General features: G+C 42.2%; 1 protein-coding gene across 9 annotated transcripts in view; it reads right to left on the bottom strand.

The window, feature by feature from the left end:
* enox1 (ecto-NOX disulfide-thiol exchanger 1) overlaps positions 1-13,228 on the bottom strand; it is a 312,484-nt gene that overhangs the window by 207,489 nt on the left and 91,767 nt on the right. For all 9 annotated transcript variants that reach the window (XM_073045990.1, XM_073045991.1, XM_073045995.1 and 6 more), the window contains one exon: positions 12,822-12,928. In XM_073045990.1, coding sequence (XP_072902091.1) covers positions 12,822-12,928 — 107 coding nt within the window. The remainder of the gene's footprint in view (positions 1-12,821; positions 12,929-13,228) is intronic.

The raw sequence follows: 13,228 nt of genomic DNA on the forward strand, positions 1-13,228 counted from the left end.
CTCTTTACTAAGGGAATGGGGACAGACTCTTTACTCTTTACTAAGGGAATGGGGACAGACTCTTTACTCTTTACTCAGGGAATGGGGACAGACTCTTTACTCTTTACTAAGGGAATGGGGACAGACTCTTTACTCTTTACTCAGGGAATGGGGACAGACTCATTACTAAGGGAATGGGGACAGACTCTTTACTCTTTACTAAGGGAATGGGGACAGACTCTTTACTCTTTACTCAGGGAATGGGGACAGACTCTTTACTCTTTACTAAGGGAATGGGGACAGACTCTTTACTCTTTACTCAGGGAATGGGGACAGACTCTTTACTCTTTACTAAGGGAATGGGGACAGACTCTTTACTCTTTACTCAGGGAATGGGGACAGACTCTTTACTCTTTACTAAGGGATTGGGGACAGACTCTTTACTCTTTACTAAGGGAATGGGGACAGACTCTTTATTCTTTACTAAGGGAATGGGGACAGACTCTTTACTCTTTACTAAGGGAATGGGGACAGACTCTTTACTCTTTACTAAGGGAATGGGGACAGACTCTTTACTCTTTACTAAGGGAATGGGGACAGACTCTTTACTCTTTACTCAGGGAATGGGGACAGACTCTTTACTCTTTACTAAGGGAATGGGGACAGACTCTTTACTCTTTACTAAGGGAATGGGGACAGACTCTTTACTCTTTACTAAGGGAATGGGGACAGACTCTTTACTCTTTACTAAGGGAATGGGGACAGACTCTTTATTCTTTACTAAGGGAATGGGGACAGACTCTTTACTCTTTACTAAGGGAATGGGGACAGACTCTTTACTCTTTACTAAGGGAATGGGGACAGACTCTTTACTCTTTACTAAGGGAATGGGGACAGACTCTTTACTCTTTACTAAGGGAATGGGGACAGACTCTTTACTCTTTACTATGGGAATGGGGACAGAATCTTTACTCTTTACTACGGGAATGGGGACAGACTCTTTACTCTTTACTAAGTGTATGGGGACAGACTCTTTAATCTTTACTAAGGGAATGGGGACAGACTCTTTACTCTTTACTAAGTGTATGGGGACAGATTCTTTACTCTTTACTAAGGGAATGGGGACAGACTCTTTACTCTTTACTCAGGGAATGGGGATAGACTCTTTACTCTTTACTAAGGGAATGGGGACAGACTCTTTACTGTTTACTAAGTGAATGGGGACAGACTCTTTACTAAGGGAATGGGGACAGACTCTTTATTCTTTACTAAGGGAATGGGGACAGACTCTTTACTCTTTACTAAGTGTATGGGGACAGATTCTTTACTCTTTACTAAGGGAATGGGGACAGACTCTTTACTCTTTACTCAGGGAATGGGGACAGACTCTTTACTCTTTACTAAGGGAATGGGGACAGACTCTTTACTCTTTACTCAGGGAATGGGGACAGACTCTTTACTCTTTACTAAGGGAATGGGGACAGACTCTTTACTAAGGGAATGGGGACAGACTCTTTACTCTTTACTAAGGGAATGGGGACAGACTCTTCACTCAGGGAATTGGGACAGACTCTTTACTAAGGGAATGGGGATAGACTCTTTACTCATTACTAAGGGAATGGGGACAGAATCTTTACTCTTTACTAAGGGTATGGGGACAGACTCTTCACTCAGAGAATGGGGACAGACTCTTTACTCAGGAATGGGGACAGACTCTTTACTCAGGAATGGGGACAGACTCTTTACTCAGGAATGGGGACAGACTCTTTACTCTTTACTAAGGGAATGGGGACAGACTCTTTACTCTTTACTAAGGGAATGGGGACAGACTTTACTCTTTACTAAGTGAATGGGGACAGACTCTTTACTCTTTACTAATGGAATGGGGACAGACTCTTTACTCTTTACTAAGGGAATGGGGACAGACTCTTTACTCAGGGAATGTGGACAGACTCTTTACTCAGGGAATGGGGACAGACTCTTTACTAAGGGAATGGGGACAGACTCTTTACTCTTTACTCAGGGAATGGGGACAGACTCTTTACTCTTTACTAAGGGAATGGGGACAGACTCTTCACTCAGGGAATGGGGACAGACTCTTTACTCTTTACTAAGGGAATGGGGACAGACTCTTTACTCTTTACTAAGGGAATGGGGACAGACTCTTTACTCTACTCAGGGAATGGGGACAGACTCTTTACTCAGGGTATGGGGACAGATTCTTCACTCAGGGAATGGGGACAGACTCTTTACTCTTTACTAAGGGAATGGGGACAGACTCTTTACTCTTTACTCAGGGAATGGGGACAGATTCTTTACTCTTTACTAAGGGAATTGGGACAGACTCTTTACTCTTTACTCAGGGAATGGGGACAGACTCTTTACTCTTTACTAAGGGTATGGGGACAGACTCTTCACTCAGGGAATGGGGACAGACTCTTTACTAAGGGAATGGGGACAGACACTTTACTCTTTACTAAGGGTATGGGGACAGATTCTTCACTCAGGGAATGGGGACAGACTCTTTACTAAGGGAATGGGTACAGACTCTTTACTCTTTACTCAGGGAATGGGGACAGACTCTTTACTCTTTACTAAGGGTATGGGGACAGACTCTTCACTCAGGGAATGGGGACAGACTTTTTACTCTTTACTAAGGGAATGGGGACAGACTCTTTACTCTTTACTCAGGGTATGGGGACAGACTCTTTACTAAGTGAATGGGGACAGACTCTTTACTAAGGGAATGGGGACAGACTCTTTACTAAGGGAATGGGGACAGACTCTTTACTCTTTACTAAGGGAATGGGGACAGACTCTTTACTCTTTACTAAGTGAATGGGGACAGACTCTTTACTCTTTACTAAGGGAATGGGGACTGACTCTTTACTCTTTACTAAGTGAATGGGGACAGACTCTTTACTCTTTACTAAGGGAATGGGGACTGACTCTTTACTAAGGGAATGGGGACAGACTCTTTACTCTTTACTAAGGGAATGGGGACAGACTCTTTACTAAGGGAATGGGGACAGACTCTTTACTAAGGGAATGGGGACAGACTCTTTACTCTTTACTAAGGGATTGGGGACAGACTCTTTACTCTTTACTAAGTGAATGGGGACAGACTCTTTACTCTTTACTAAGGGAATGGGGACAGACTCTTTACTCTTTACTAAGGGAATGGGGACAGACTCTTTACTCTTTACTAAGGGAATGGGGACAGACTCTTTACTAAGGGAATGGGGACAGACTCTATACTCTTTACTAAGGGAATGGGGACAGACTCTTTACTAAGGGAATGGGGACAGACTCTTTACTCTTTACTAAGGGAATGGGGACAGACTCTTTACTAAGGGAATGGGGACAGACTCTTCACTCTTTACTAAGGGAATGGGGACAGACTCTTTACTCTTTACTAAGGGAATGGGGACAGACTCTTTACTCTTTACTAAGGGAATGGGGACAGACTCTTTACTCTTTACTAAGGGAATGGGGACAGACTCTTTACTCTTTACTCAGGGAATGGGGACAGACTCTTTACTCTTTACTAAGGGAATGGGGACAGACTCTTTACTCTTTACTAAGGGAATGGGGACAGACTCTTTACTCTTTAGTAAGGGAATGGGGACAGACTCTTTACTCTTTACTAAGGGAATGGGGACAGACTCTTCACTCAGGGAATGGGGACAGACTCTTCACTCAGGGAATGGGGACAGACTCTTTACTCTTTACTAAGGGAATGGGAACAGACTCTTTACTCTTTACTAAGGGAATGGGGACAGACTCTTCACTCAGGGTATGGGGACAGACTCTTTACTCAGGGAATGGGGACAGACTCTTTACTCTTTACTAAGTAAATGGGGACAGACTCTTTACTAAGGGAATGGGGACAGACTCTTTACTCTTTACTAAGGGAATCGGGACAGACTCTTTACTCTTTACTAAGTAAATGGGGACAGACTCTTTATTAAGGGAATGGGGACAGACACTTTACTCTTTACTAAGGGTATGGGGACAGACTCTTTACTCTTTACTAAGGGAATCGGGACAGACTCTACTCTTTACTAAGTAAATGGGGACAGACTCTTTACTAAGGGAATGGGGACAGACTCTTTACTAAGGGAATGGGGACAGACTCTTTACTCTTTACTAAGGGAATGGGGACAGACTCTTTACTCTTTACTAAGGGAATGGGGACAGACTCTTTACTCTTTACTAAGGGAATGGGGACAGACTCTTTACTCTTTACTAAGGGAATGGGGACAGACTCTTTACTCTTTACTAAGGGAATGGGGACAGACTCTTTACTCTTTACTAAGGGAATGGGGACAGACTCTTTACTCTTTACTAAGGGAATGGGGACAGACTCTTTACTAAGGGAATGGGGACAGACTCTATACTCTTTACTAAGGCAATGGGGACAGACTCTTTACTAAGGGAATGGGGACAGACTCTTTACTCTTTACTAAGGGAATGGGGACAGACTCTTTACTAAGGGAATGGGGACAGACTCTTCACTCTTTACTAAGGGAATGGGGACAGACTCTTTACTCTTTACTAAGGGAATGGGGACAGACTCTTTACTCTTTACTAAGGGAATGGGGACAGACTCTTTACTCTTTACTAAGGGAATGGGGACAGACTCTTTACTCTTTACTAAGGGAATGGGGACAGACTCTTTACTAAGGGAATGGGGACAGACTCTTTACTCTTTACTCAGGGAATGGGGACAGACTCTTTACTCTTTACTAAGGGAATGGGGACAGACTCTTTACTCTTTACTAAGGGAATGGGGACAGACTCTTTACTCTTTAGTAAGGGAATGGGGACAGACTCTTTACTCTTTACTAAGGGAATGGGGACAGACTCTTCACTCAGGGAATGGGGACAGACTCTTCACTCAGGGAATGGGGACAGACTCTTTACTCTTTACTAAGGGAATGGGAACAGACTCTTTACTCTTTACTAAGGGAATGGGGACAGACTCTTCACTCAGGGTATGGGGACAGACTCTTTACTCAGGGAATGGGGACAGACTCTTTACTCTTTACTAAGTAAATGGGGACAGACTCTTTACTAAGGGAATGGGGACAGACTCTTTACTCTTTACTAAGGGAATCGGGACAGACTCTTTACTCTTTACTAAGTAAATGGGGACAGACTCTTTATTAAGGGAATGGGGACAGACACTTTACTCTTTACTAAGGGTATGGGGACAGACTCTTTACTCTTTACTAAGGGAATCGGGACAGACTCTACTCTTTACTAAGGGAATGGGGACAGACTCTTTACTAAGGGAATGGGGACAGACTCTTTACTAAGGGAATGGGGACAGACTCTTTACTCTTTACTAAGGGAATGGGGACAGACTCTTTACTCTTTACTAAGGGAATGGGGACAGACTCTTTACTCTTTACTAAGGGAATGGGGACAGACTCTTTACTCTTTACTAAGGGAATGGGGACAGACTCTTTACTCTTTACTAAGGGAATGGGGACAGACTCTTTACTCTTTACTAAGGGAATGGGGACAGACTCTTTACTCTTTACTAAGGGAATGGGGACAGACTCTTTACTCTTTACTAAGGGAATGGGGACAGACTCTTTACTCTTTACTAAGGGAATGGGGACAGATTCTTTACTCTTTACTCAGGGAATGGGGACAGACTCTTTACTCTTTACTAAGGGAATGGGGACAGACTCTTTACTAAGGGTATGGGGATAGACTCTTTACTCTTTACTAAGAGAATGGGGACAGACACTTTACTCTTTACTAAGGGAATGGGGACAGACTCTTTACTAAGGGAATGGGGACAGACTCTTTACTCTTTACTAAGTGAATGGGGACAGACTCTTTACTCAGGGAATGAGGACAGACTCTTTACTCTTTACTAAGGGAATGGGGACAGACTCTTTACTCTTTACTAAGGGAATGGGGACAGACTCTTTACTAAGGGAATGGGGACAGACTCTTTACTCTTTACTAAGGGAATGGGGACAGACTCTTTACTAAGGGAATGGGGACAGACTCTTTACTCTTTACTAAGGGAATGGGGACAGACTCTTTACTCTTTACTAAGGGAATGGGGACAGACTCTTTACTCTTTACTAAGGGAATGGGGACAGACTCTTTACTCTTTACTAAGGGAATGGGGACAGACTCTTTACTCTTTACTAAGGGTATGGGGATAGACTCTTTACTCTTTACTAAGAGAATGGGGACAGACACTTTACTCTTTACTAAGGGAATGGGGACAGACTCTTTACTCTTTACTAAGGGAATGGGGACAGACTCTTTACTCTTTACTAAGGGAATGAGGACAGACTCTTTACTCTTTAATAAGGGAATGGGGACAGACTCTTTACTAAGGGAATGGGGACAGACTCTTTACTCTTTACTAAGGGAATGGGGACAGACTCTTTACTCATTACTAAGGGAATGGGGACAGACTCTTTACTAAGGGAATGGGGACAGACTCTTTACTAAGGGAATGGGGACAGACTCTTTACTAAGGGAATGGGGACAGACTCTTTACTAAGGGAATGGGGACAGACTCTTTACTCTTTACTAAGGGAATGGGGACAGACTCTTTACTCTTTACTAAGGGAATGGGGACAGACTCTTTACTAAGGGAATGGGGACAGACTCTTTACTCTTTACTAAGGGAATGGGGACAGACTCTTTACTCTTTACTAAGGGAATGGGGACAGACTCTTTACTAAGGGAATGGGGACAGACTCTTTACTCTTTACTAAGGGAATGGGGACAGACTCTTTACTCTTTACTAAGGGAATGGGGACAGACTCTTTACTCTTTACTAAGGGAATGGGGACAGACTCTTTACTCTTTACTAAGGGAATGGGGACAGACTCTTTACTCTTTACTAAGGGAATGGGGACAGACTCTTTACTAAGGGAATGGGGACAGACTCTTTACTAAGGGAATGGGGACAGACTCTTTACTCTTTACTAAGTGAATGGGGACAGACTCTTTACTCTTTACTAAGGGAATGAGGACAGACTCTTTACTCTTTACTAAGGGAATGGGGACAGACTCTTTACTCTTTACTAAGGGAATGGGGACAGACTCTTTACTAAGGGAATGGGGACAGACTCTTTACTCTTTACTAAGGGAATGGGGACAGACTCTTTACTCTTTACTAAGGGAATGGGGACAGACTCTTTACTCTTTACTAAGGGAATGGGGACAGACTCTTTACTCTTTACTAAGGGAATGGGGACAGACTCTTTACTCTTTACTAAGGGAATGGGGACAGACTCTTTACTCTTTACTAAGGGAATGGGGACAGACTCTTTACTCTTTACTAAGGGAATGGGGACAGACTCTTTACTAAGGGAATGGGGACAGACTCTTTACTAAGGGAATGGGGACAGACTCTTTACTAAGGGAATGGGGACAGACTCTTTACTCTTTACTAAGTGAATGGGGACAGACTCTTTACTCTTTACTAAGGGAATGAGGACAGACTCTTTACTCTTTACTAAGGGAATGGGGACAGACTCTTTACTCTTTACTAAGGGAATGGGGACAGACTCTTTACTAAGGGAATGGGGACAGACTCTTTACTCTTTACTAAGGGAATGGGGACAGACTCTTTACTCTTTACTAAGGGAATGGGGACAGACTCTTTACTCTTTACTAAGGGAATGGGGACAGACTCTTTACTCTTTACTAAGGGAATGGGGACAGACTCTTTACTCTTTACTAAGGGAATGGGGACAGACTCTTTACTCTTTACTAAGGGAATGGGGACAGACTCTTTACTCTTTACTAAGGGAATGGGGACAGACTCTTTACTCTTTACTAAGGGAATGGGGACAGACTCTTTACTCTTTACTAAGGGAATGGGGACAGACTCTTTACTCAGGGAATGGGGACAGACTCTTTACTCTTTACTAAGGGATTGGGGACAGACTCTTTACTAAGGGAATGGGGATAGACTCTCTGGCCTTCAGCTCAGAAGGCCATTTGCTGCATTTATTGTTAGCGTGATTTTTCCCACACTCCGCATACTGGGTGATCGATGGTTTTTTAAAAATGGGTTCTTTTGTCTTTGTGGTTGGCTAACAAGTTGACAAATGTGTAGGTTGTATAATGTGTATGCACTCTGGTAATAAATGTATTCTGAAGAGTGTAAGTCACTGATGACGTAGCTGATGATGGCTGGGTGAAGGACACTGTCCTGAAGAACTAATATCCTGGGGATTTGCAATATCTCTAAGTTTCCCTTCAATGCCCACTCATCAGTTTTACCAAGGCTCCTTGATACCATGCTCAGTCAAATGATGCCCTCATGTTAAAGGCAGTTATTTTCACCCTCTCCCTGGAATACAGCTTGTGACATCGAGTTAAGTGGTCCCAGCAAATCTCAGTCTGGCCATCAGTGAGCAGGTTATTGGTGAGAAAGTGGTGCTTGATAACTTTGTCAATGACTTTACGGAGGACTACATGTTGACCCTGGTGATGATAATTCTCCATGTTGGATTTGGTTTGCTTCTTTTGGGTAGAGTACACCTGATCAATTTGCAACACACTTCTGGCAGATGGTGTAGTTGTGGCCAGTGGACTGGTGCTGAGTGGTGTTTTCCCAGTAACACCCCCCCATGAAAGTCACAATGGTGGACTCCAATCACCATTCCAGCTCTTAAGGAATTTTACAAATGCTTGCTGAGCTTGGTTTGAAGTTTACCTTTTTAGAAATGTAAGTTGGTTTTTATTTGGGCCATTCCCGGTGTCAGAACACTGGTTATCCTCCCAAACCGTGGGTGGAATGGTAGCACAGTCGTTAGTGTAATGCTTTGCAGTGCCAGCTTTTGGAAAATCAGGGTTCAGTTCCCGCTGCTGTTTGTAAGGAGTCTGTATGTTCTCCCCATAAACGTGTCGGTTTCCTCCTGGTGCTTCAGTGCCCTCCCACATTCCAGGGAAGTACGGGTTAGGGTTAGTAAGTTACGGGCATGCTATTTTGCCATTGGAAGTGTGGCAATGCTTGCGGGCTACCCCTAGCACCATCCTTGGACACTCTTAGCTGTTGACGCAAAATGACACACTTCAATGTATGCTCTGATGTTTCAAAGTGCATACGACTGACCATTAACCTTTAAAACTGAGATGCGAACTTACCGCAACTGGGCTCCACAAACCAACCCTGAGAGAGAGAGGTCATTCTAATAGTGCCAGTGCTACCAGGAATCTGGAGGAATGAGCTCACATGAGTACCAGCCTCTCTCATTACAATAATTCACTTACCTTAATTTCTCCATTAATGAGCTAGACATTCAATTAAGAACCATTAAAGATCCACAATGACACAAATGGCAGTGGGATTTTACACACCTTCTTCATCAACCTAATTAAGTGGCTCCCTTGTGGCATTTTAATGGAGGAAGATCACATGCTAAGTCTGCAAACCGTCTGTGTACTCTGTATACTTACATCTGCTCTCATCACACTCATACTCCATTATTGCTGGATATGCATTCATACAAATTTTTTCAATTGTTAAAAGTTATACTGACACTAATACATATCGCACTGATCTCCTATCCATTCCTGACTTCAGAGGGGTTTGACCAGTGCGTTAAAGAGTGACTGTCGTTTCCACAGCTTAATTAGAAAAACAGTTAGTTTAGCTTTGTATCCTGCCTCATCTCAAAGTCAGCCATGCATTCCTCAAACAGAAAAATTATAACTCACCTTACGAGGCAAATTTATAACTTCAGCTGTTTAAAAGGCACTTTTCTCTGTACGTAAACAACAAACCTTGACCGCACTTAAAATGAAATTATGAACGAGTGAATTGTTTGCTTGTAGATACAGTGACCTACAAAACTGAATTATGATTTGTTCAGTGATGTCTGTAATTATCATAATGAAAGCATAATAGCATGACTTAGCTTGGATAGACTAGAAACATGTGAAAGAGTTTACACCTGCCCTTCTGCTTTCATCAGTTCGATTATTAGAAAAGAAGTTTGCTGGGTCTGCTGCTGTCTAACCTGTGCTACTGGTGACGATCTTTTCTCTCTTTCTCTGTCCCCACCCCATAATGCATCATATGAACAGGGGTTTGAGCTTGATCAGCCCACATCAAAGATTGATACGTGCAACGTATGGGGTGATGATAAAATGGCGAGGATTGCAGTGGGAAGTAAGATTAGGCCAATAACATTTATGAAGTACCAGAGGCTGGATGACTGTGCAGGAGTTACATTCGACGGCAGAAAAGTGCCGGTTTTACTACAGAACCCGTAAGCAAGTTTGATGGAAGTTTCCCACCTTGCTCAAACAAAAACTAATAGAGCTGATAAAAACTCCCATCCAGCTCAGAACCAATAAGATGCTTACTGAAATGCTGACGGCAGCAAATTCATTCACCTTACCAATAAAACAAAAACTAGATAACAAAAGGGACAGAACAACAACTAGCTCAGGTTATTGAGGGAAAGTACTGTACAGCACAGTAGGAATAGTGAATGAATAACAAGGTAATTAAGGACTTCTGTTCATTCCTAACTTTATTCTAAGCACAATGCAGGAAGATGCCCTAGTGTAAACAATCTGTGTATATACTTACATTCAATTCCATACCACAGTAACTCCTGTAAGCAGTCATTTATTTCAATATTAAAATTATGCAGATTTCCTTCCATTGTTAATGATGCAGATCTTTTTGTAAAATTTTTCCAGTGAATGTACAAAAGGTGTAGGAAGTAAGACTGACACTGTAGCGATTCTTGTTTAAACTTGCAATTGTCAAAGTTGTACTACCCAGCAAAAATCTCATTCAGCAGTTGAGGCTTAAACCCAACTGCACAGACAGGGCCTAAAAGTGCTATGTCAGAGGCAGGTCTCTGTAAATTGAAATAGAATGGAAAAGGAAACCAGAGGTATAAAAAATATCTGTAAAGTCAAGAGATGAAAGTTTCAAAAATCACAAACTACAGCAGCTTAGGAAGCAGGTTCAGAAGGAGCATTTTACTGAAGTGAAGGTTACATAAATAGCAAAAGATTAAAAATAAATTGTAAAACTATGGAAGCAAAGTCAAATAGTGAAAGTGAAAATGATCCACAGGGTCTGAGACAAGGAATTAAAATAGAGAAAAAGGAAACAGTAAAAGGTATTAAAGAAATATCTTATATCCATGTCTAACAAGAGTGAATAATTTAATTAAGATCAGTAAGAAAAATATACTGGTAAAAATTAATGGTCTGTAAAGGCAACAAATCTTGTGGAATGAGTATCATTTGGTTTAACGAGATGGAGCATGAATTTCTTTTGATCTTCCACAACTTGCCAAATTTGAGAAATGTCTATTTAGATTGGAAACCTGCAATATTGCATTGTTATATTGGAGTCACATTACAATGTGAAAGGAGGAAGTAGGCTTCAACTTACTACCATCAGTCTGGGGGTCTGTGGTTGGGATTGTGGCGACAAGACAGATAGAGAATTCGGACATGTGGTTAGTCAGACTTTAATACACAGCAAAGTAGGTGGAGGTATGGCTTGCTAACCTTTACTGCACAAAGAAAGAGAGCATATAACCATATAACAATTACAGCACGGAAACAGGCCACCTTGGCCCTTCTAGTCTGTGCCAACGCTTACTCTCACCTAGTCCCACTGGCCCGCACTCAGCCCATATCCCTCCATTCCTTTCCTGTCCATATACCCATCCAATTTTACTTTAAATGACAATACCGAACCTGCCTCTGTCATTTCTACTGGAAGCTCATTATACAGCTACCACTCTCTGAGTAAAGAAATTCCCCCTCGTGTTACCCTTAAACTTTTTCAATTGTAAGAGTGAAGTTGCAGTTGCTGGGACTTCAGTGAGACCACAACTGGTTAACTATTCCTCACTTGGCTTGCCTGGGAAAGGACCGACTTGTCTTAGAGAGGACGCAGTGATTGGTTTAGAGCCCTGTTATGTGAGGAGATTGACCAGAGCAAGCCAATACACTCCAGTGTCAAAGAATGAAAAGTGATCTTATGGAAACATCTAAAATACTTTAAGTCCTTTGAGATGCTGTTGGATTGTCTCTCACGGCAGTGATTTACTGGAACTCTCAGTCTCACAATAGCCTCCTTCTGAATAAAGCAAAATTATAAGGCATAACAAGTAAGCCTTGTCTAGTTTAGACAATGACCAGCTCGATTTTTCCAATCCCAACAGCCAGGATATCAGTCCTTTTGTGTACATCTTTCAGCTCAGCAACAACACTGATAGAATGTTTTAATTTAGAAAAAAATTGAAATGTGCTAGTGTTATTTCTATTAGAATAAAGGTGAGGGTAAGCTGAAAGAAATGTCAGAAAACGGTGAAAATTGATATAAAAGTTTGAGTAAATCCTCACACACTGAAGTGTTGGCAGTTACTTGCCTATCACTGCTTTAACTTCATGAAAGGAATATTGAAATGTGACTCTTCATTATTCTCCTTCCAATTGGGGGGGGGGGGGTGAAATGGGGCAAACAGTAGGGTGAAAATACAAGTTTACCTTCACTCCAGTCTGATGTCAAACATGTCTGTTAATTCCTTTAAGAGAACACAATCAGCTCTTGACTGAAATAAAGTTCATAGCCAAAATGTAGCAGCTATTGACTCCAGCTCATCAGCCTGAGTGCTGCTGATGTCCATTTGCCTGCAGGGATTCCAATGGCAACGCACAACATGGATCAGCAGTATAGTCTAAAAATGTCAATACTTCTGAGTTGTACTAATGTGTTGAATACTAACAGCAAGCTATAATACTCAGCTAAGCAAATATCATCTTAGAAGTGAATGGCACTGATAGAAATAGAAGATTAGAGCACCAACCTCAGCTTGCTTTCGCCATATATCAATGTTCTTGCGTTGAGCTTTGGAGAAATGGTCCCATGCCTTTTGCTTCGAAGCAGCCTTGAAAACGGCCACAATCTGCTCAACTTTGGTAAACAAGGAAGTCAAACAAAACAACCAGTTTACGATTTGATCAGAAACACGAGTCAAAGCAGAGACACACTGGGGCTAAAGTGATGATGCTTCTAGACATCATTGTAGGCATCAGGTCACCCTCCAGCCACGCGCTCTGTCACACAGAATGTGCCAGAGGTTACAAGCGAGATGACATGGTGCCTTTCAACTTGCCAATTAATGTCTCTGTAATACTTACAGTGTGCCAACTGCAGATGTACTCTCCTCAAGCCTCAGTGTCTCCACCAAATTTCTACACTCTGTGTAATTAC

The sequence above is a fragment of the Hemitrygon akajei genome, chromosome 5 (assembly GCF_048418815.1).
Source record: "Hemitrygon akajei chromosome 5, sHemAka1.3, whole genome shotgun sequence".
In the NCBI taxonomy this organism is placed as follows: Eukaryota; Metazoa; Chordata; class Chondrichthyes; order Myliobatiformes; family Dasyatidae; genus Hemitrygon; species Hemitrygon akajei.